The sequence below is a fragment of the Oncorhynchus mykiss genome, chromosome 30 (genome assembly GCF_057628025.1).
Source record: "Oncorhynchus mykiss isolate SJ-2025 chromosome 30, ASM5762802v1, whole genome shotgun sequence".
NCBI lineage: Eukaryota > Metazoa > Chordata > Actinopteri > Salmoniformes > Salmonidae > Oncorhynchus > Oncorhynchus mykiss.
In genome coordinates, this window is record NC_143051.1 from 10,540,411 (window position 1) to 10,562,715 (window position 22,305).

General features: G+C 44.0%; 1 protein-coding gene across 9 annotated transcripts; it reads right to left on the reverse strand.

The window, feature by feature from the left end:
* Positions 1–547: 547 nt before the first annotated feature.
* Positions 548–21,311, reverse strand: LOC110489378 (transcription factor Sp4). Of its 9 annotated transcripts, XM_036970967.2 has the most exons (14): positions 20,698–21,311; positions 20,281–20,351; positions 16,441–16,518; positions 12,255–12,548; positions 11,418–11,590; positions 9,660–10,170; positions 9,432–9,506; positions 9,138–9,215; positions 8,974–9,054; positions 8,441–8,705; positions 7,590–7,788; positions 7,376–7,443; positions 4,794–4,925; positions 548–3,540 (listed from the first exon to the last, which is right to left on the reverse strand). In XM_036970967.2, exons 1-14 carry the CDS (start codon positions 20,702–20,704, stop codon positions 3,269–3,271), a joined length of 2,304 nt encoding a protein of 767 aa, XP_036826862.1. In that variant the 5' UTR covers positions 20,705–21,311; the 3' UTR covers positions 548–3,268. The 9 variants fall into 9 exon arrangements, with proteins under 9 accessions (XP_036826862.1, XP_090083668.1, XP_090083667.1 ...); XM_090227542.1 differs by lacking the exons at positions 11,418–11,590; positions 12,255–12,548; positions 16,441–16,518; positions 20,281–20,351; positions 20,698–21,311 and adding exons at positions 10,814–10,864; positions 10,967–11,410 and having other exon boundaries at positions 9,660–10,613; XM_090227541.1 differs by lacking the exons at positions 11,418–11,590; positions 12,255–12,548; positions 16,441–16,518; positions 20,281–20,351; positions 20,698–21,311 and adding exons at positions 10,792–10,842; positions 10,885–11,410 and having other exon boundaries at positions 9,660–10,731.
* Between the last annotated feature and the right edge of the window lie 994 nt (positions 21,312–22,305).

The following is a 22,305-nucleotide window of genomic DNA, read 5'->3' on the forward strand; positions in this document are numbered from 1 at the left end:
GGAAGAGAGATAGGGAAGAGAGAGAAGAGAGATAGGGAAGAGAGAGAAGAGAGATAGGGAAGGGAGGGAAGAGAGATAGGGAAGGGAGGGAAGAGAGATAGGGAAGGGTGGGAAGAGAGATCTAGGGAAGGGTGGGAAGAGAGATAGGGAAGGGTGGGAAGAGAGACAGGGAGGGAAGAGAGATAGGGAAGGGATAGGGAAGGGAGGGAAGAGAGATAGGGAAGGGTGGGAAGAGAGATATAGGGAAGGGTGGGAAGAGAGATAGGGAAGGGAGGGAAGAGAGATAGGGAAGGGAGGGAAGAGAGATAGGGAAGAGAGATAGGGAAGGGAGGGGAGAGAGATAGGGAAGGGAGGGAAGAGAGATAGGGAAGGGAGGGAAGAGAGATAGGGAAGAGAGGGAAGAGAGAGAGCCAAAGTCCCTTTTTATTTTCAAGTGGTATCAGAGCAATTTCATAGCAAGAGGTCAGTGTCACTACATGTCCCAACAGACCACCCACGCACCCCCACACACACACACACACACAGAGTTAGGAGTGAGAGAGACAGGTTGAGACTGATTTTAATCACTTTATTTTAAATGTTATGCAAGCAAAGTAATTTTTGTTCTCTTTTCACTACTTTAAATCCCAGTCACATAACATGTTTTGTACAAAGTTGATTTAAAAATGTCAATACAATATCACTAGAATATCAACAGTGAAGAACCTGCAGCCTTGGAGGCATCGAGATCCAACAGCTTAGAAAAACATTATACAAATGAGATGTCACTAGAAAATATTAAAGAAGACTGGTTGTCACACAAAATATTACCAAAAACATCCACGTCTGTTTGGTATATAAACCATTTCATTATTATTCTTTTTTTTTAACTTTAATCTTTTTTTTTTTTAAAACATATTATGGCGCGAGAAAGTAGTAGAAATGACGGGGAGTAGTTGGACGTAGAAAAAAATAAGTTTATAATAAATAAAAAGAAGAGAAAACAGCACTGAAACACAGCATGCTACACATACCTCTGATCAATGCGTAGGTTACAATTACACTCCAGCAAAAGGCAGGTATTAACACAGGGCGAATAATAAATTAGCTGTACACAGTAATCATCTGTGTCAGAACATACTGGGGGAGGGGGGGTTAAGAAAATAAAAAGACTCCCACCCCCCCAAAAAAATGTGAGAACAAAATATGTACGCACCGACATTAACATAGACCAACATCACCAGAAATATGTCAAAAAACAAATAGAATTACCCACCTCCCACAACCCCCTTCTTTCTCCTCCATCACCCCTGGTCTTCCTGCGTCCTCTCTCTGTCCATCACACAGAAAGCAGAAGTGAGCATGGGGGGGGGGTATGTACTGCTTGTGTTAAGGCGTAGTACCAGGACTCACACACAGGGGGCCTTCGCAATGCCGAGGAAGCAGCGCCAACGTCAAATCACACTGGAACTCTATTACTGTTAATGGATTATCTCTAATGACTTGAAATAGGACTAATAGATACACTATATATATACAAAAGTATGTGGACACCCGTTCAAATTGGTGGATTCGGGCTATTTTAGCCACACCCGTTGCTGACAGGTTTATTAAATCGAGCACACAACCATGCAATCTCCCATAGACAGATGTTGACAGTAGAATGGCTTTACTGAAGAGCTCGGTGACTTTCAACCTTTCCAACAAGTCAGTTTGTTAAATTTCTGCCCTGCTAGAGCTGCCCCGGTCAACTGTAAGTGCTGTTATTGTGAAGTGGAAATGTCTAGGAGAAACAACGGCTCAGCGGCAAAGTGGTAGGCCACACAAACTCACAGAACGGCACCGCCAACTTGACTGCCCTGCACAGAGCCCTGACATCAACCCCATCGAACACCTTTGGAACGCCGACTGCTAGCCAGGCCTAATCGCCCAACATCAGTGCCCAAAGTCCCCGCAGCGATGTTCCAACATCTAGTGGAAAGCCTTTCCAGAAGAGTGGAGGCTGTTATAGCAGCAAAGAGGGACCAACTCCATATTAAAGCCCAGGATTTTGGAAGGAGATGTTCGACGAGCAGGTGTCCACATACTTTTAGTCATGTAGTGTATCTGGAATGTGTCTCAATACTGGAATGTATCTCATTGATCTCAGACATCGATCTTTTCTACGAGTTTCTACATGTATTAAGGTCCAATGATTGAGTCACATCACTATTCTTAACGGGATGGGGAGGGGGGGGGGGGGGAACGGTGTTTTGACATAAGCGCTGCTTACTGACACTGTCCTACCCACCCACCAATCCTGGCAGAGCTACATCTTAAAAGGTGCACTCAGCAATATGACATCATTGAGCAGGAAGTCACGCCGCTGTGTATGATGGCGTCAGTATAGCTTGAACGCTGGGAGCTGACTGGCTGTTTCATACCAAAATAAAACCTTTCCTTTTCCTCTCTTTAATGTAAACATGGTTTCACTAGGATTGTCTTATAGTATTGCTTTCAGTAAACAGCCTGTTGGGAGAAAGAAAGCTCGATTGGTCGTTTTATGGAAGCAAATATTTAGAATGTCAAGCGTTTCTTTCTAGGAATGCATCATTTATAAATCTGCTTATTTCTACTCTTTTAGAAGTCTATTCCTCCTTGTATTGTCTGTCTTCTGTTTATCAGATCTTCTTTACTAGAACTATAGTCCTGTTGAAACACACACACACACACACACACACACACACCAGCTCCTCTCACCTGTCTGTCAACAGTCTAGACCACGCCACATATCATGTTTCATCATCATCCTCATCACCATAGTTACAGAACATCTTTGTGCATAGAGATTGTTGGCGTTCCAAATGTTACCCTGGCCATTTGGGACACACCCAATGTCTCTTCTTGATGTTTTACAACTGTTTTGTGCTAGTCTAATGAACCTATCCAAAATGACACCCTCTTCCTAACATAACAAACTACTCAGAAGGCTCTGGCCAAAAGTAGTGCACTATATAGGGGATAGATGTGCCTTTTCTCCTGACCTCTGTTCTGTTATTAAATACCCTTCTACAAATGCACACCTTTAGACTGTTGTTGGACTCAATTATTAGTTTAGATTCAGATTTCTCTGTCTGTTTGTCATTTTCAGTCAGTCATATTTGTCTTCTGTTTGAGTCCGTTTCAAAAACAAACAAATAATAATAAAAATTATCTACCACCTGACTGCCACGGCGTAACCATGGAGACCAACCTGGAAGTCAGCCCTCCCTGCTTCTTCCTTTCACAGGAAGTGGTCACCGGGCACTACTCAAAACTCCTCCTCTTCCTCCTCTTCTCCCTCCATTTGATTCGGCGAGGAGGCTGTTGGCGTGGCGGGGGCGGAGTCCTGGGAGAGCGTCGCCATAGTTACGATGCGAGGGGAGGAGCCTAAGCCCTGGTTAGAATTTTCCATGTCGTCGGTGGTGATGATGGCGAGAGAAGCCCCTCCCTTCTTGTTCAGGTGGGTTTTGATGTGTTTGGAGAGATGGTCGCTACGCATGAAACGCTTACTGCACTCTGGACACTCAAACCTCTTCTCTCCTGGAGGATGTGGAGAAAGACATAAATGACATGGGAACTTCCGGGTTAAGAGGGCGGGTGTTAAGGTCATGTTTTGGAGGACGTATGGCTCGACCTTCGCCTCCCAAACCCCTTGGGGAGTTGCAGCGATGAGACAAGATCGTAATTGGGGAGAAAAAAAGGGGGAAAAATACAAATATATATTTAAAAAGTAAATATATATATGTGTGTATGTTACGGGATGCGTTTTCTCCATTGTTTGTGATGGTAGGCCACTCTGGTAGGCCTACATTATGATCAGATAGCCACAGCAGCCTACTTGACCACTGTTATTACTGTATTTACTGTTATTATTGTATTACTATTATTACGGTATTACTGTTATTACTGTATTACTGTTATTACTGTATTACTGCTATTACTGTAATTACTGTTATACTGTTATTATTACTGTAATTACTGTTATACTGTTATTATTACTGTAATTACTGTTATAATTACTGTAATTACTGCAATTACTGTATTACTGCATTACTGCTATTACTGTAATTACTGTATTATTGTTATTACTGTATTACTGCTATTACTGTAATTACTGTTATACTGTTATTACTGTAATTACTGCTATTACTGTAATTACTGGTATTACTGTATTACTGTTATTACTGTTATTACTGTATTACTGTTATTACTGATATTACTGTTATTACTGCTATTACTGTAATTACTGCTATTACTGTATTACTGCTATTACTGTAATTACTGTTATACTGTTATTACTGTAATTACTGCAATTACTGTATTACTGCTATTACTGTTATTACTGATATTACTGTAATTACTGCTATTACTGTAATTAATTGTATTACTGTATTACTGTTATTACTGTAACTTAAAGCAGGAACAGCCTCAGTGTTCAACCGCTCACCAAAAGTTGTACAGAATTTTTCACAGCGTTCAAGTTTGTGCTCAGCAGACCTGACATTTGCTCAGTGCCGGAACATTGGACACAGGACATACCTGTGTATGTACCTGTGTGTGTACCTGTGTGTGTACCTGTGTGTGTCCGTCTGTGTGTTCCTGTGTGTGTACCTGTGTATGTACCTGTGTGTGTACCTGTGTGTGTTTCTGTGTGTGTCCGTCTGTGTGTACCTGTGTGTGTCCGTCTGTGTGTGTCCGTCTGTGTGTACCTGTGTGTGTATCTGTGTGTGTATCTGTGTGTGTATATGTGTGTGTACCTGTGTGTGTATCTGTGTGTGTATCTGTGTGTGTACCTGTGTGTGTCCGTCTGTGTCTCTGCAGTTCGTCTGAGCGTGTGAACCTCTTGCCACAGAAGATCCAGTTGCAGACGAAGGGTCTTTCTCCTGTGTGCCAGCGGAGGTGAGCTCTCAGGTGACTGGTCTTACCTGATAGATAAAACATTACGACATCATTTTTCTTCATAGACTGGTAAACCTCTATTTTCTACAGTATAGACTGATAAATCTATATTTTCTACAGTTTAAACTAGGAAGTCTCTTTTCTACAGTTTAAACTAGGAAGTCTCTTTTCTACAGTTTAAACTAGGAAGTCTCTTTTCTACAGTTTAAACTAGGAAGTCTCTTTTCTACAGTTTAAACTAGGAAGTCTCTTTTCTACAGTTTAAACTAGGAAGTCTCTTTTCTACAGTTTAAACTAGGAAGTCTATTTTCTACAGCAGGGTTCCACAACTGGCAGTGGGTTTACAGTGGGGCAAAAAAGTAATTAGTCAGCCAACAATTGTGCAAGTTCTCCCACTTAAAAAGATGAGAGGCCTGTAATTTTCATCATAGGTACACTTCAACTATGTCAGACAGAATTATAGAAAAAACATCCAGAAAATCACATTGTAGGATTTTAATGAATTTATTTGCAAATTATGGTGGAAAATAAGTATTTGGTCAATAACAAAAGTTTATCTCAATACTTTGTTATATACCCTTTGTTGGCAATGACAGAGGTCAAACGTTTTCTGTAAGTCTTCACAAGGTTTTCACACACTGTTGCTGGTATTTTGGCCCATTCCTCCATGCAGATCTCCTCTAGAGCAGTGATGTTTTGGGGCTGTTGCTGGGCAACACGGACTTTCAACTCCCTCCAAATATTTTCTATGGGGTTGAGATCTGGAGAATGGCTAGGCCACTTCAGGACCTTGAAATGCTTCTTACGAAGCCACGCCTTCGTTGCCCGGGCGGTGTGTTTGGGATCATTGTCATGCTGAAAGACCCAGCCACGTTTCATCTTCAATACCCTGCTTATGGTAGGCTTTGTTACTTTGGTCCCAGCTCTCTGCAGGTCATTCACTAGGTCCCCCCGTGTGGTTCTGGGATTTTTGCTCACCGTTCTTGTGATCATTTTGACCCCACGGGGTAAGATCTTGCGTGGAGCCCCAGATCGAGGGAGATTATGAGTGGTCTTGTATGTCTTCCATTTCCTAATAATTGCTCCCACAGTTGATTTCTTCAACCCAAGCTGCTTACCTATTGCAGATTCAGTCTTCCAAGCCTGGTGCAGGTCTACAATTTTGTTTTTGGTGTCCTTTGACAGCTCTTTGGTCTTGGCCATAGTGGAGTTTGGAGTGTGACTGTTTGAGGTTGTGGACAGGTGTCTTTTATACTGATAACAAGTTCAAACAGGTGCCATTAATACAGGTAAACGAGTGGAGGACAGAGGAGCCTCTTAAAGAAGAAGTTACAGGTCTGTGAGAGCCAGAAATCTTGCTTGTTTGTAGGTGACCAAAGACTTACTTTCAACCATAATTTGCAAATAAATTCATTAAAAATCCTACAATGTGATTTTCTGGATTTTTTTCTCATTTCGTCTGTCATAGTTGAAGTGTACCTATGATGAAAATTACAGGCCTCTCATCTTTTTAAGTGGGAGAACTTGCACAATTGGTGGCTGACTAAATACTTTTTTCCCCCACTGTATATATTTATTTTCACTGCTGGACATAAAAGACTGTATAAACAGCAGGAAAACAGATCCAAGTGATTCTCGTTTAGGAAATCTGTTTACAAGTATTCCCCCGGATAATGGAGACATGCGGTCATCATATACAAATGTAAGTAAGGTTTGAAATTATTATGTTTTAGTCTGTTGGGGCTTCTTGTGGTCAATTTGCGGTCTACAAATGATTTAGAATTACGTTCTGGCCCCCTGTACTGTGGAAAGGTCTTACCGTAGACTTTCCACAGTATAGACTGGTCTTACCGTAAACCTTTCCACAGTATAGATGGTCTTACCGTAAACATTTCCACAGTATAGATGGTCTTACCGTAAACCTTTCCACAGTACAGACTGGTCTTACCGTAAACCTTTCCACAGTACAGACTGGTCTTACCGTAAACCTTTCCACAGTATAGACTGGTCTTACCGTAAACCTTTCCACAGTACAGACTGGTCTTACCGTAAACATTTCCACAGTATAGACTGGTCTTACCGTAAACCTTTCCACAGTACAGACTGGTCTTACCGTAAACCTTTCCACAGTACAGACTGATCTTACCGTAGACCTTTCCACAGTATAGACTGGTCTTACCGTAAACCTTTCCACAGTATAGACTGGTCTTACCGTAAACCTTTCCACAGTACAGACTGGTCTTACCGTAAACATTTCCACAGTATAGACTGGTCTTACCGTAAACCTTTCCACAGTACAGACTGGTCTTACCGTAAACCTTTCCACAGTACAGACTGGTCTTACCGTAAACCTTTCCACAGTACAGACTGGTCTTACCGTAGACCTTTCCAGAGTTCAGACTGGTCTTACCGTAAACCTTTCCACAGTATAAACTGGTCTTACCGTAAACCTTTCCACAGTATAGACTGGTCTTACCGTAAACCTTTCCACAGCCCTCCATGTGACACACATGTTGCTTCTTCTTAGATGGGTCTCCAATGGTCCTGCAAAACACACAAACACACACACACACACACACACACACACACACAGTCAGAGATAGAGAGTAAGAGTGTGTGTATGGGTGTGTGTATGGGTGTGTGTGTGAGTGTGTGTGTGTGTATGAGTGTGTGTGTGCATACACATGTACCTCCCCTCTCCGGCCCTACAGTTCGGACAGGAGCACGCCACCCTGCGAAGCCTCTTGCTGGGCGGTCCTTCCTGGTCTGATGAACTCTGGACAGAACCCATCTGGTCTGGACTAAGCGATGACCCCGCAACGTTACCCGCGGTTACCGTCACCGGGGATGGCTCGACCTTAACTCCTCCCTCCTGACCCTGCGGCTGACCTGGTGGAGTGTAGAGTGGAGTAGAATACAGTAGAATGGAATACAGTAAGGTGGAATACAGTAGGGTGGAATACAGTAAGGTGGAAAACAGTAGGGTGGAATACAGTAGAGTGGAATAGAATACAGTAGAGTGGAATAGAATACAGTAGAGTGGAATACAGTAAGGTGGAATACAATAAGGTGGAATATAGTAGGGTGGAATACAGTAGAGTGGAATACAGTAGAGTAGAATACAGTAAGGTGGAATATAGTAGGGTGGAATAGAATAGATTGTTTTTATAGCTCTGCTCCCAACCCCCCCAGAAAATAAAGAACAACACTCAACACACACCATGTCTGTCTGTCTGTCTGTCTGTCTGTCTGTCTGTCTCTCTCTTTCTCTGTCTGTCTGGCACTCTCCCTCTCTCTGTCTGTCTGTCTCTCTCTCTCTTTCTCTGTCTGTCTGGCACTCTCCCTCTCTCTGTCTGTCTGGCACTCTCCCTCTCTCTGTCTGTCTGGCTCTCTCTCTCTCTCTGTCTGTCTGGCACTCTCCCTCTCTCTGTCTGTCTGGCTCTGTCTCTCTCTCTCTCTCTGGCTCTGTCTCTCTCTCTCTCTCTCTGTGTGTCTCTCTCCCTCTCTCTGTGTGTGTCTCTGTCTCTCTCTGTGTTTTTACCCTGTAGTCCAGTGAAGGTGAGGGGTACCCCCTGCATCTGTACCCCAGTGGTGCCCAGCCCGGCAATGCTGACTGTCTGCACCCCCGACCCAGGGTTGATCTGGGCTGCGCTCAGCGTCAGGGGAGCCCCCCCCAGCTGCATGAATCCCCCCCCGCCCACAGGGGCCAGGGTCAGCTGCTGGGGCACAGACATTCCCCCCGGGAGCTGCAGGGTCTGCCACGTGATCTGACCCGACGGAGAGAGGGTTGGGGTTCGGATCAGAACCTGGAGGAAATCAATGAATACAAATAGGATATCAATCATTCAGAAATTCAATTCAAAATCAATAAAACTCACATTACAATCATTCAGAAATTCAATTCAAATCAATACAACAAACATTAAAATCATTGACGATATAAGAAAAATAAGCTTTCAGATTTATTTATCATGTCCGTAATTTACTGCCCCAAAATATCCCTCAAATCCCCAGGTACAAAGGAGTGGGAATGAAGCAACTAAGAAAGAGAAGAGGGAGCAGCTGGCTAGTTACCTGTTGGTTCTGGAAGGCTTGTATGGGCTGTAGGGTCCCGCCTGGTCCTAACTGAAAGGTTTGGATCTGCTGGCCCTGGAACTGGTAGAAACAAGCACAGAGTTTACACACTTTCTGCGGATTCACAGTGTGTGTGTGTGTGTGTGTGTGTGTGTGTGTATTACCTGGTTCTGAGGCTGGATCTGGGCCTGAGTGATCTGCTGTGGCTGAATCTGGATCTGCTGCAACAACTGGTTGCCCATCTGGACAATGGTAACAACAACTACTTAGAATATCATTTATTATAGTATATTCCCATATCATACTTGAATAGAATAGAGTAGAATATAGTAGAGTAGAATATAGTAGAATGGAATAGAGTGGAATAGAGTAGAATAGAGGAGAGAAGAGTAGAATAGAGTAGTGTAGAATAAAGTAGAATAGAAGGTTAAAGGTCAAATAAGAGGAGTAGAACCCACCTGTCCCACGATGACCTGCTGGATGGTCCCTGGAGGATCTGATTGGACCTGCAGTCCGTTGGCCTGGCTCTGGACCTGTCAATCAAGCAACCAACCAAACAACTAATCAACCAATCAATACATTAATTAATCAACCAAACAATCAATCAATACATTAATTAATCAACCAAACGATCAATCAATAAATCCCTTTACATCACAGATGTTTAGTCACACAAACACACATACCATCTGAGAGTCCTGGTCGCTGGGTTGGTTCTGTGTGTCTCTCTCCGTACCGCCGTCCGACCCGGCTACAGAACTCAGCTGTGTTCCGTCTGTCGACGCTCCATCCCCCCCGGCAACAGTTGTTATAGTACCACCAGACGACCCGGTAACAGTAACTGCCCCGGACACCGCCGCTGCAGTTGTCGTTACAAGCTGGTTGCCGTTAGCTACGGTAAAGCTGCCATCGGCTGATTGGACAAGCTGCACGGCTCCGCCCCCTGCTAAATTATTCATGACCGGCAGGGCGAGGGTCATACCGCCGATGTTTATGGGTACTGTAGTCATGACCTGGGTCTGGGAGCCCTGTAAGGTCTGCATCTGCAACGGGAAGGACTGGGCGGAACGAAGCTGCAACGTCTGATTGGCTGAACTAGTGAGGATGGCTTGCTGATTGGCTGGCTGTAGGATTGCCTGGGTCTGGGATTGGTTCTGGATCAGCTGGACCTGCTCTGGTAGACCCCCCTGGGCCGGACTGAATAGAATAGAATAACTTCATCTGTTTCCATCTAAAAACGTTGTTTTATGGCCCAAAGCGCCCGTCTAACCTCTAGACCGTCTGTCTACCACCTGTCTACCCTCTAGACCGCCCGTCTAACCTCTAGACCGTCTGTCTACCACTTGTCTACCCTCTAGACCGCCTGTCTAACCTCTAGACATCCTGTCTACCACCTGTCTAACCTCTAGACCGCCTGTCTACCACCTGTCTAACCTCTAGACATCCTGTCTACCACCTGTCTACCCTCTATACCGCCTGTCTACCACCTCTCTAACCTCTAGACCACCTGTCTACCACCTTTTTAACCTCTAGACCACCTGTCTACCACCTCTCTAACCTCTAGACCAACTTTCTAACCTCTAGACCACCTGTCTAACCTCTAGACCGCATATCTACCACCTGTCTAACCTCTAGACCGCCTGTCTAACCTCTCTAACCTCTAGACCGCCTCTCTAACCTCTAGACCGCCTCTCTAACCTCCAGACCGCCTCTCTAACCTCCAGACCGCCTCTCTAACCTCCAGACCACCTGTCCAACCTCCAGACCACCTCTCTAACCTCTAGACCACCTCTCTAACCTCTAGACCACCTCTCTAACCTCTAGACCACCTGTCTACCACCTGTCTAACCTCTAGACCGCCTGTCTAACCTCTAGACCGCCTGTCTACCACCTATCTACCATCTCTCTAACCTCTAGACCACCTGTCTAACCTCTAGACCGTCTGTCTACCACCTGTCTAACCTCTAGACCACCTGTCTAACCTCTAGACCACCTGTCTAACCTCTAGACCACCTGTCTAACCTCCAGACCACCTGTCTAATCTCTAGACCACCTGTCTACCACATCTCTAACCTCTAGACCACCTCTCCAACCTCTAGACCACCTGTCTACCACCTCTCTAACCTCTAGACCACCTGTCTACCACCTCTCTAACCTCTAGACCACCTCTCTAACCTCTAGACCAGGGATTTTCAAACCTCGACTCAGGGACCCTCAGCCGCTCCATGTATTTTAACTATTCCACAGCTAGCTCACCTGATTAAACTGGTCAACTAATCATCAAGCCCTTGACTAGGTGCATCAGGAGGGTTGACCAGGTGAATCAGGTGAGTTGACCAAGTGAATCAGGTGAGTTCGTTCAGGGCTACAACATACATGTGAAACATCTGCGGGTCCCTGAGGAGAGTTTTGAGAACCACTGCACTAGACCAGCTGCCACCCACCTGATGTGAATGTGCTGCCCGCCCAGGGATGCAGTCTGGGGGCTGATGTGGATCTGTTGGCCCCCCAGGGATGCAGTCTGGGGGCTGATGTGGATCTGTTGGCCGTCGGCCGTCTGCAGGTGGGGGATCACCTGGTATTGGACCCCACCCCCAGACGACGGCATGTTTTGCACCTGGACAGGGACCAAAACATTAACATGACATAAAAACTGTGGCATTAGGTGGCCATGTTCTGAACGCTAACACAGATATAGTACAACACATAGTAATCCACCACACATATCTAAGAAAAAGACAATTATAAGTTATAGGACAAGAATTCTCAGTCAGACAACATTCCCTTCTTATTTGTTGAAATTGTACCCTCTTTTTCTCCCCAATTTCGTGGTATCCAATTGTTAGTAGCTACTATCTTGTCTCATCGATACAACTCCCGTACGGGCTCGGGAGAGACGAAGGTTGAAAGTCATGCGTCCTCCGATACACAACCCAACCAAGCCGCACTGCTTCTTAACACAGCGCGCATCCAACCCGTAAGCCAGCCGCACCAATGTGTTGGAGGAAACAACGTGCACCTGGCGACCTTGGTTAGCGTGCACTGCGCCCGGCCCGCCACAGGAGTCGCTGGTGCGCGACGAGACAAGGATATTCCTACCGGCCAAACCCTCCCTAACCCGGACGACGCTAGGCCAATTGTGCGTCGCCCCACGGACCTCCCGGTAGCGGCAGAGCCTGGGCGCGAACCCAGAGTCTCTGGTGGCACAGCTAGCCCTTAACCACTGCGCCACCCGGGAGGCCCTAACATTCCCTTCTATACACTCACTCGCGCGCACACACCTGGATGATCTGGAACTGCTGCTGCTGCACCTGCTGATTGGCTGCTACGGTGTTAGTCCCGCCCACAGCCTTCATCTTACGGCCTGCCGGGGCACTGTCATTGGCTGAAGTGGTGGCCAGCGTCACGGCGACGGGTTGATTGGCAGTGTCCTTGGCCATTTGGGGAGCAGTAGTGATGATCTGCCAGCCGTTTCCAGTGAACTGGGCAGGAACCAGTTCCATCTGCTGCTGAACCAGAGTCTGATTACCTGCTGCGTCGACAACGATATGACCCTGGAACTGTCCACCCTGCACCTGCAAATAAACATAAACCATAAATAAAAGAATAAGAAAACGTCATTGAACAAAGGTACAAAAGTAGGAACTTAAGTCTGATTCCCGGGTCTAGATGTATCTGGCCACCCTGCAGCCGGAAGCCCATTCAACACAGAGACACTGAAAGTCTGCAGGTACAGTGCCTTGCGAAAGTATTCGGCCCCCTTGAACTTTGCGACCTTTTGCCACATTTCAGGCTTCAAATAAAGATATAAAACTGTATTTTTTTGTGAAGAATCAACAACAAGTGGGACACAATCATGAAGTGGTACGACATTTATTGGATATTTCAAACTTTTTAAAAAAATCATAAACTGAAAAATTGGCCGTGCAAAATGATTCGGCCCCTTTACTTTCAGTGCAGCAAACTCTCTCCAGAAGTTCAGTGAGGATCTCTGAATGATCCAATGTTGACCTAAATGACTAATGATGATAAATATCAAATCAAATCAAATTTTATTTGTCACATACACATGGTTAGCAGATGTTAATGCGAGTGTAGCGAAATGCTTGTGCTTCTAGTTCCAACAATGCAGTAATAACCAACAAGTAATCTAACTAACAATTCCAAAACTACTGTCTTGTACACAGTGTAAGGGGATAAAGAATATGTACATAAGGATATATGAATGAGTGATGGTACAGAGCAGCATAGGCAAGATACAGTAGATGGTATCGAGTACAGTATATACATATGAGATGAGTATGTAAACAAAGTGGCATAGTTAAAGTGGCTAGTGATACATGTATTACATAAGGATACAGTCGATGACATAGAGTACAGTATATACGTATGCATATGAGATGAATAATGTAGGGTAAGTAACATTATATAAGGTACAATACAATCCACCTGTGTGTAATCAAGTCTCCGTATAAATGCACCTGCACTGTGATAGTCTCAGAGGTCCGTTAAAAGCGCAGAGAGCATCATGAAGAACAAGGAACACACCAGGCAGGTCCGAGATACTGTTGTGAAGAAGTTTAAAGCCGGATTTGGATACAAAAAGATTTCCCAAGCTTTAAACATCCCAAGGAGCACTGTGCAAGCGATAATATTGAAATGGAAGGAGTATCAGACCACTGCAAATCTACCAAGACCTGGCCGTCCCTCTAAACTTTCAGCTCATACAAGGAGAAGACTGATCAGAGATGCAGCCAAGAGGCCCATGATCACTCTGGATGAACTGCAGAGATCTACAGCTGAGGTGGGAGACTCTGTCCATAGGACAACAATCAGTCGTATATTGCACAAATCTGGCCTTTATGGAAGAGTGGCAAGAAGAAAGCCATTTCTTAAAGATATCCATAAAAAGTGTCGTTTAAAGTTTGCCACAAGCCACCTGGGAGACACACCAAACATGTGGAAGAAGGTGCTCTGGTCAGATGAAACCAAAATTGAACTTTTTGGCAACAATGCAAAACGTTATGTTTGGCGTAAAAGCAACACAGCTCATCACCCTGAACACACCATCCCCACTGTCAAACATGGTGGTGGCAGCATCATGGTTTGGGCCTGCTTTTCTTCAGCGGGGACAGGGAAGATGGTTAAAATTGATGGGAAGATGGATGGAGCCAAATACAGGACCATTCTGGAAGAACCTGATGGAGTCTGCAAAAGACCTGAGACTGGGACGGAGATTTGTCTTCCAACAAGACAATGATCCAAAACATAAAGCAAAATCTACAATGGAATGGTTCAAAAATAAACATATCCAGGTGTTAGAATGGCCAAGTCAAAGTCCAGACCTGAATCCAATCGAGAATCTGTGGAAAGAACTGAAAACTGCTGTTCACAAATGCTCTCCATCCAACCTCACTGAGCTCGAGCTGTTTTGCAAGGAGGAATGGGAAAAAATGTCAGTCTCTCGATGTGCAAAACTGATAGAGACATACCCCAAGAGACTTACAGCTGTAATCGCAGCAAAAGGTGGCGCTACAAAGTATTAACTTAAGGGGGCTGAATAATTTTGCACGTCCAATTTTTCAGTTTTTGATTTGTTAAAAAAGTTTGAAATATCCAATAAATGTCGTTCCACTTCATGATTGTGTCCCACTTGTTGTTGATTCTTCACAAAAAAATACAGTTTTATATCTTTATGTTTGAAGCCTGAAATGTGGCAAAAGGTCGCAAAGTTCAAGGGGGCCGAATACTTTCGCAAGGCACTGTATAATGCCTTGGAACCTGTTCGCATGTAAAAGCCTTTATAGGTTATTATTATTATAGACCTTACATTTCCATCAACAAGTACAGTTACAGAGCTTTCAGAAAGTATTCACGCCCTTTGACCTTTTCAACATTTTGTTGTGTTACAGCCGGAATTAAAAATGTATTCAATTAAGATTTTTTTTGTCACAATACCCCGTAATGTCAAAGTGGAATTGTTTTTCAAAATGTTTACAAATTCATAAAAAAAAAATCTTAAATGTCTTGAGTCAATAAGTATTCAACCCCTTTGTTATGGCAAGCCTAAATAAGTGCAGGAGTACAAATTTGCTTAATAGGTCACATTAGTTGCATGGTATCACTGTGAGTGCAATAATGATTTTTGAATGACTACCTCATCTCTGTACCCCACACATACAGTTAGTTATCTGTAAGGTCCTTCAGTCGAGCAGTGAATTTCAAACACAGATTAGACCACAAACACCACGGAGAGGTTTTCCAATGTTTCACAAAGAAGGGTACCTATTGCTAGATGGGTAAACCTTTAAAAAGCAGACATTGAATACCCCTTTGAGCATAGTGAAGTTATTAATTAAGCTCTGGATGGTGTATCAATACACCCAGTCACTACAAAGATACAGGTGTCCCTCCTAACTCAGTTGCAGGATAGGGAGGAAACTGCTCAGGGATTTCACCATGAGGTCAAAGGTGACTTTAAAACAGTTACACAGTTTCATGGCTGCGATAGAAAACTGAGGATGGATCAACAACATTGTAGTTACTCCACAACACTAACTAATTGACAGAGTGAAGAAGGAAACCTGTACAGAGCACAAATATTTCAAAACATGCATCCTGTTTGCAACATTGCACTAAAGTAATACTGCAGAAATTGTGGCAAAGCAATTAATTTTTTTTCTCCTGAAAACAAAAGTGTTTTGTTTTGGGCAAACCCAACACACACATTACTGAGTACCACTCTCCAAATGTTCAAGCATAGTGGTGGCTGCATCATGTTATGGGTATGCTTGTAATCGTCAAGGACTGGGGAGTATTTCAGGATAAAGAAATTAATGTAATAGAGCTAAGCACAGGCAAACTCCTAGAGGAAAACCTGGTTCAGTCTACTTCCCACCAGACACTGGGAAATGAATTAACTTTTCAGCAGGACAATAACCTAAAACACAAGGCCAAATCTACACTGGAGTTGCTTACCAAGAAGACAGTGAATGTTCCTGAGTGGCCGAGTTACAGTTTTGACTTAACTCTGCTGAAGATATATGGCAAGACAAAAAAATGGTTGTCTAGCAATGATCAACAACCAATTTGACAGAGCTTGAATAATGTTTTGAAGAATAATGGGCAAATATTGCCCACTTCAGGTGTGCAAAGCTCTTAGAGACTTACCCAGAAAGACTTGCAGCTGTAATTGCTGCCAAAGGTGATTCTAACATGTGTGTAAATTAGATTTTTATGTATTTCACATTCTATACATTTGCAAACATTTCTAAAAACATGTTTTCACTTTGTCATTATGGGGTATTGTGTGTAGATTGGGTGAGAAAACAAGTCAATTAAATGCATTTTGAAGTGAGTCTGTAACACAACAAAATGTGGAATAAATCAAGGGGAATGAATACTCTCTGAAGGCACTGTACATATTACATATACATATACAAATATTATTATCATGCATTTAACCACCTGTCCCTCCACTCCTCCCTGAACTCCTATCTTACTGCAGGTTGCAGCCAGCAGGGCTAGAGGAGACGTCTGGGAATCCTAGGGAGAACACACACACACACACACCGAGAGAGAGATAAGGAGGAATTAACAAATAGAACGCACATTCATACACAGAGAACGTACAAAGATTGACAGAGAGAGAGAGAGAGAGAGAGAGAGAGAGAGAGAGAGAGAGAGAGACAGAGACAGAGACAGAGACAGAGACAGAGAGAGAGAGAGAGAGAGAGAGAGAGAGAGAGAGATCAACATCCAGAAAATAGCTGTAAAATTCTACAAAGACCTAAAAGGAAGCGATTCCCAAGCCTTCCATAACAAAGCCATCACCTACAGGGACATGAACCTGGAGAAGAGCCCCCTAAGCAAGCTGGTCCTTTGTTCACAAAGACAAATAGACCCCACAGAGCCCCAGGACAGCAACACAATTAGACCCAAACAAATCATGAGAAAACAAAAAGACAATTACATTGTAAAGAATTAACCAAAAAAACTTTGCAAACTGGAATGCTTTCTGGCCCTAATCAGAGAGTACATGGTGGCAGAATACCTGACCACAGTGACTGACCCAAATTTAAGGAAATCTTTGACTATGTACAGACTCAGTGAGCATAGCCTTGCTATTGAGAAAGGTAGACCTGGCTCTCAAGAGAAGACAGGCTATGTGCACACTGCCCACAAAATGAGATGGATTACACAGACCCATAAAGAATTCAAAAAACAAATCCAATTTTGATTAACTCCCATATCTACTAGGTGAAATACCACAGCGTGCCATCACAGCAGCAAGATTTGTGACCTGTTTCCACAATAAAACGGCAACCAGTGAAGAACAAACACTTGTTTATTATCTATTTCACTTGCTTTGGCAACGTAAACATATGTTTCCCATGCCAATAAAGCCCATAAATTGAATTCAGAGAGAGAAGAGACAGAGAGACAGAGAGAGAGGCAGAGAGAGAGACAGAGAGAGAGAAGAGACAGAGAGAAAAGACAGAGACAGTAGAGAGAGAAAAGACAGAGACAGTAGAGAGAAGAGACAGAGACAGTAGAGACAGAGACAGTAGAGAGAAGAGACAGAGACAGTAGAGAGAAGAGACAGAGACAGTAGAGAGAGAAGACACAGAGACAGTAGAGAGAGAAGAGACAGAGACAGTAGAGAGAGAAGAGACAGAGACAGTAGAGAGAGAAGAGACACAGTAGAGAGAGAAGAAACAGAGACAGTAGAGAGAAGAGACAGAGACAGTAGAGAGAGAAGAGACAGAGACAGTAGAGAGAAGAGACAGAGACAGTAGAGAGAAGAGACAGAGACAGTAGAGAGAGAAGAGACAGAGACAGTAGAGAGAAGAGACAGACAGTAGAGAGAAGAGACAGAGACAGTAGAGAGAGAAGAGACAGAGACAGTAGAGAGAAGAGACAGAGACAGTAGAGAGAAGAGACAGAGACAGTAGAGACAGAAGAGACAGTAGAGAGAAGAGGCAGAGACAGTAGAGAGAAGAGACAGAGACAGTAGAGAGAAGAGACAGAGACAGTAGAGAGAGAAGAGACAGAGACAGTAGAGAGAGAAGAGACAGTAGAGAGAAGAGACAGAGACAGTAGAGAGAAGAGACAGAGACAGTAGAGAGAGAAGAGACAGAGACAGTAGAGAGAGAAGACAGAGACAGTAGAGAGAAGAGACAGAGACAGTAGAGAGAAGAGACAGTAGAGACAGAAGAGACAGAGACAGTAGAGAAGTGAAGAGACAGTAGAGACAGACGAGACAGAGAGAGAGAAGAGACAGAGACAGTAGAGAGAAGAGAGAGAGACAGTAGAGAGAAGAGAGAGACAGTAGAGAGAAGAGAGAGACAGTAGAGAGAAGAGACAGAGACAGTAGAGTGAAGAGACAGTAGAGACAGAAGAGACAGAGAGAGAAGAGACAGACAGTAGAGAGAAGAGACAGAGACAGTAGAGAGAAGAGACAGAGACAGTAGAGAGAAGAGACAAGACAGTAGAGAGAAGAGAAGAGACAGTAGAGACAGTAGAGAGAAGAGAGAGAGACAGTAGAGAGAAGAGAGAGACAGTAGAGAGAAGAGAGAGACAGTAGAGAGAAGAGACAGAGACAGTAGAGAGAAGAGACAGTAGAGACAGAAGAGACAGAGAGAGAAGAGACAGAGACAGTAGAGACAGAAGAGACAGTAGAGAGAAGAGACAGAGACAGTAGAGAGAAGAGACAGAGACAGTAGAGAGAAGAGACAGAGACAGTAGAGAGATAAGAGACAGAGACAGTAGAGAGAAGAGACAGAGACAGTAGAGAGAGAAGAGACAGAGACAGTAGAGAGAAGAGACAGAGACAGTAGAGAGAAGAGACAGAGACAGTAGAGAGAAGAGACAGAGACAGTAGAGACAGAAGAGACAGTAGAGAGAAGAGACAGTAGAGAGAAGAGAAGAGACAGTAGAGAGAAGAGACAGAGAGTAGAGATAGAGACAGTAGAGAGAAGAGAGAGACAGTAGAGAGAAGAGACAGAGACAGTAGAGAGAAGAGACAGAGACAGTAGAGAGAAGAGACAGAGACAGTAGAGAGAAGAGAGAGACAGTAGAGAGAAGAGACAGAGACAGTAGAGACAGAAGAGACAGAGAGAGAAGAGACAGAGACAGTAGAGAGAAGAGACAGTAGAGACAGAAGAGACAGAGAGAGAAGAGACAGAGACAGTAGAGAGAAGAGACAGAGACAGTAGAGACAGAAGAGACAGTAGAGAGAAGAGACAGAGACAGTAGAGAAGAGACAGTAGAGAGAAGAGACAGAGACAGTAGAGACAGAAGAGACAGTAGAGAGAAGAGACAGAGACAGTAGAGAAGAGAAGAGACAGTAGAGACAGAAGAGACAGAGAGAGAGAAAAGACAGAGACAGTAGAGAGAGAAGAGACAGAGACAGTAGAGAGAAGAGACAGAGACAGTAGAGAGAAGAGACAGAGACAGTAGAGAGAAGAGACAGAGACAGTAGAGAGAGAAGAGACAGAGACAGTTGAGAGAGAAGAGACAGAGACAGTAGAGAGAGAAGAGACAGACAGTAGAGAGAAGAGATAGAGACAGTAGAGAGAAGAGACAGAGACAGTAGAGAGAAGAGACAGAGACAGTAGAGAGAGAAGAGACAGAGACAGTAGAGAGAGAAGAGACAGAGACAGTAGAGAGAAGAGACATAGAGAGAGAAGAGACATAGAGAGAGAAGAGACAGAGACAGTAGAGACAGAGACAGTAGAGAGAAGAGACAGAGAGAGAGAAGAGACAGTAGAGACAGAGAGAGAGAAGAGAGACAGTAGAGAGAGAAGAGACAGAGACAGTAGAGCGCAATAGGCAATAGAAGTGGGTAGTATAACAGGAAGTGAGTGTGTGGGTGTGAGAGCCACATTTCTCTGTTCTCTCAGAGCAGCGGAAGAGAAGCCTCCCTCTCTCTCTCTCTCCGCCCTCTCACTCTCTCTCTCAGAGAAAAGGAACTAGGTCGTGGGCAAATATTTAATGTCACACACATGCACAGCACACCTAGAAATCTGTCTGTAGAGACAACTAGTGTTATTTTTTCACAGAAGCTACAGAAGTCTACATCAACAGTAGAGTCAAACCCTGCCAGAACACATGCTACGGAAATGCTCTGAAAAATATAAAATACATTATTCACTCTTATACAGTAATATGCATATCTCATAGACATTGAGGCAAAGACACAAGTCCATTATTGGTGTTGAAAGACATTGTGCAATCCTCTGAACTTGGCCTCTATACAGAACCCGGAAGTGGTGTGTATGTGTCTGGGGGCGGGGTCCAGTCTACCTGTGATCCGGAACGTTTGCCTTTCTTGCCTGGTTTCCCTTCTTCTGATCCTGACACTTCAGTCTTCTGATCTGAGAACCATCAAATCAGACAATACTTGATCAACAATCAAAAGACTGTCACTCGAGGACTGAGTGATCAGTGATCACCTTTATCAATAACACTGTGAGTGAAGGGATATACCATGCCGTTATTTCCCTGCACGTGGTTTTATAACAGTGTTGTTGCACCATATGGTTAAACTCCTGACCCTAAAGGCATATGCAGTGATCGGAACCTTATTAGAGACTGTATTACAATGAAACATGTAGGCTATTGTCTCTTATTTAGGGGTTATTCTGGATATCAGGCAGGCTACGTGCGCAGAAAGAGAGGGAGAGAGGGTGGAGACGGACAAGAGAGGGGGAGGGTACCTACCACTCATAACGCATTCATAAACCGGAGAGGAGAGGCTACGGGAGAAAGGCCGGCTGAAGCACCGGGGAAGGACGGCCTATTTTCTCCGCGAATGGCTCGCGCTGGGGCTGTGGCGTCGCTCCGGTTAGCACCGAAACCACCCACCCGCCAGGAAGGGCGGTACCAAGCTCGAGCAACAATCAAACCTCCCGTTATAACGGGGAAGAGTCCGTTGTCCGCGCCCGAAGCCCCTCAAAACCAACCGAAAACACACTTTAACCACCGTCGCGCGTAAAATTCGGTTAACGGAAGAAGAAAAATCAAGTGTTTGCATAAATGTATCCTGATCGAAGTTGGTAGTGTGTGTTCGCGTTAGGCCCACCCACTTTCATTTACCCAACACCCCTCTCTCTCTCGCCTCTCTTTCTGCCGCTGCTGTTTCTGTCGCTAAGTAGCCTAGAACAAGCCTTTCCAACGATCTTCATGCAAAAACACCCCTTATAAATAGCACTATTTTATGTCCATTCTTTATAGTTGCACTGTATAATTGCATCTGGAGACAGATAGATAGATATCTGTGGCTTTTTGTGGGCGGTGTGCTCCTCCCACATATTCAGATTGGATGGCATACTCGGTCTGCGAGGGTTGAGATGGGAGTTGTATTTGGCGAAGCCTCGCCTTCAAAATGTGTTATGGCGGCGGGGACTCCATCTTCCAGCCTGCTTTGCGGTCAGCTGGGTTGGCTCGTCACTAGTTAACACAGCCACACAGTCCTAAACCCCGCCTATTTCTAAAATTGTTCTTCTTAAAATCAGACTTTAAACCTAACTCTATCCACACCGCGAACCGTATGACTAACCGTAATGACTAACCCTAAACGTAAGACCCAAAAGCACATTTTCATTTTATTTTCATTCATTTTTACAATGTAGCCCGTTTTAAATTTGTGGCTGTGCTATCTAGTGGTAACAGCAGCGTTGGGCTGGTGCAGGTTATTCCGTCCTCTTTTTTACAAGAGCTTCTCAATTCAATTCCAAGGGCTTTATTGGCATGGGAAACATGTCAACAGTTCCAAAGAAAGTGAAATAAACAAAAAATTAACAGTAAACAATACACAAAAGTTTCAAAAGAATAGACATTTTAAATGGCAATGTTATGGCAATGTACTGTGTTATAACGATGTGTGAATAGCTTAAAGGGAAATTAAATCAATATAAACATTGGTTGTATTTACAATGGTGTGTGTTCTTCACTGGTTGCCCTTTTCTTGTGGCAACAGGTCACATATCTTGCTGCTGTGATGTCACACTGTGGCATTTCACCCCATAGATATTGGAGTTTATCAAAATTGGATTTGTTTTCAAATTATTTGTGGGTCTGTGTAATCTGAGGGAAATATGTGTCTCTAATATGGTCATACATTTGGCAGGAGGTTAGGAAGTGCAGCTCAGTTTCCACCTCAGTTTATAAGGGCCAGTCTCTGTCTCCTTCTTTCTATCATAAGGATGTCTTTCACCCTCCTTCTCTCTTATTATACAGGTCAGTATTTCTCCCCATTTCATAAGGGCCAGTCTTGGTCTCTCTCCCCCTGTATGTTAATCAGTATCTCTCTCTTTCTGTTTCATAAGT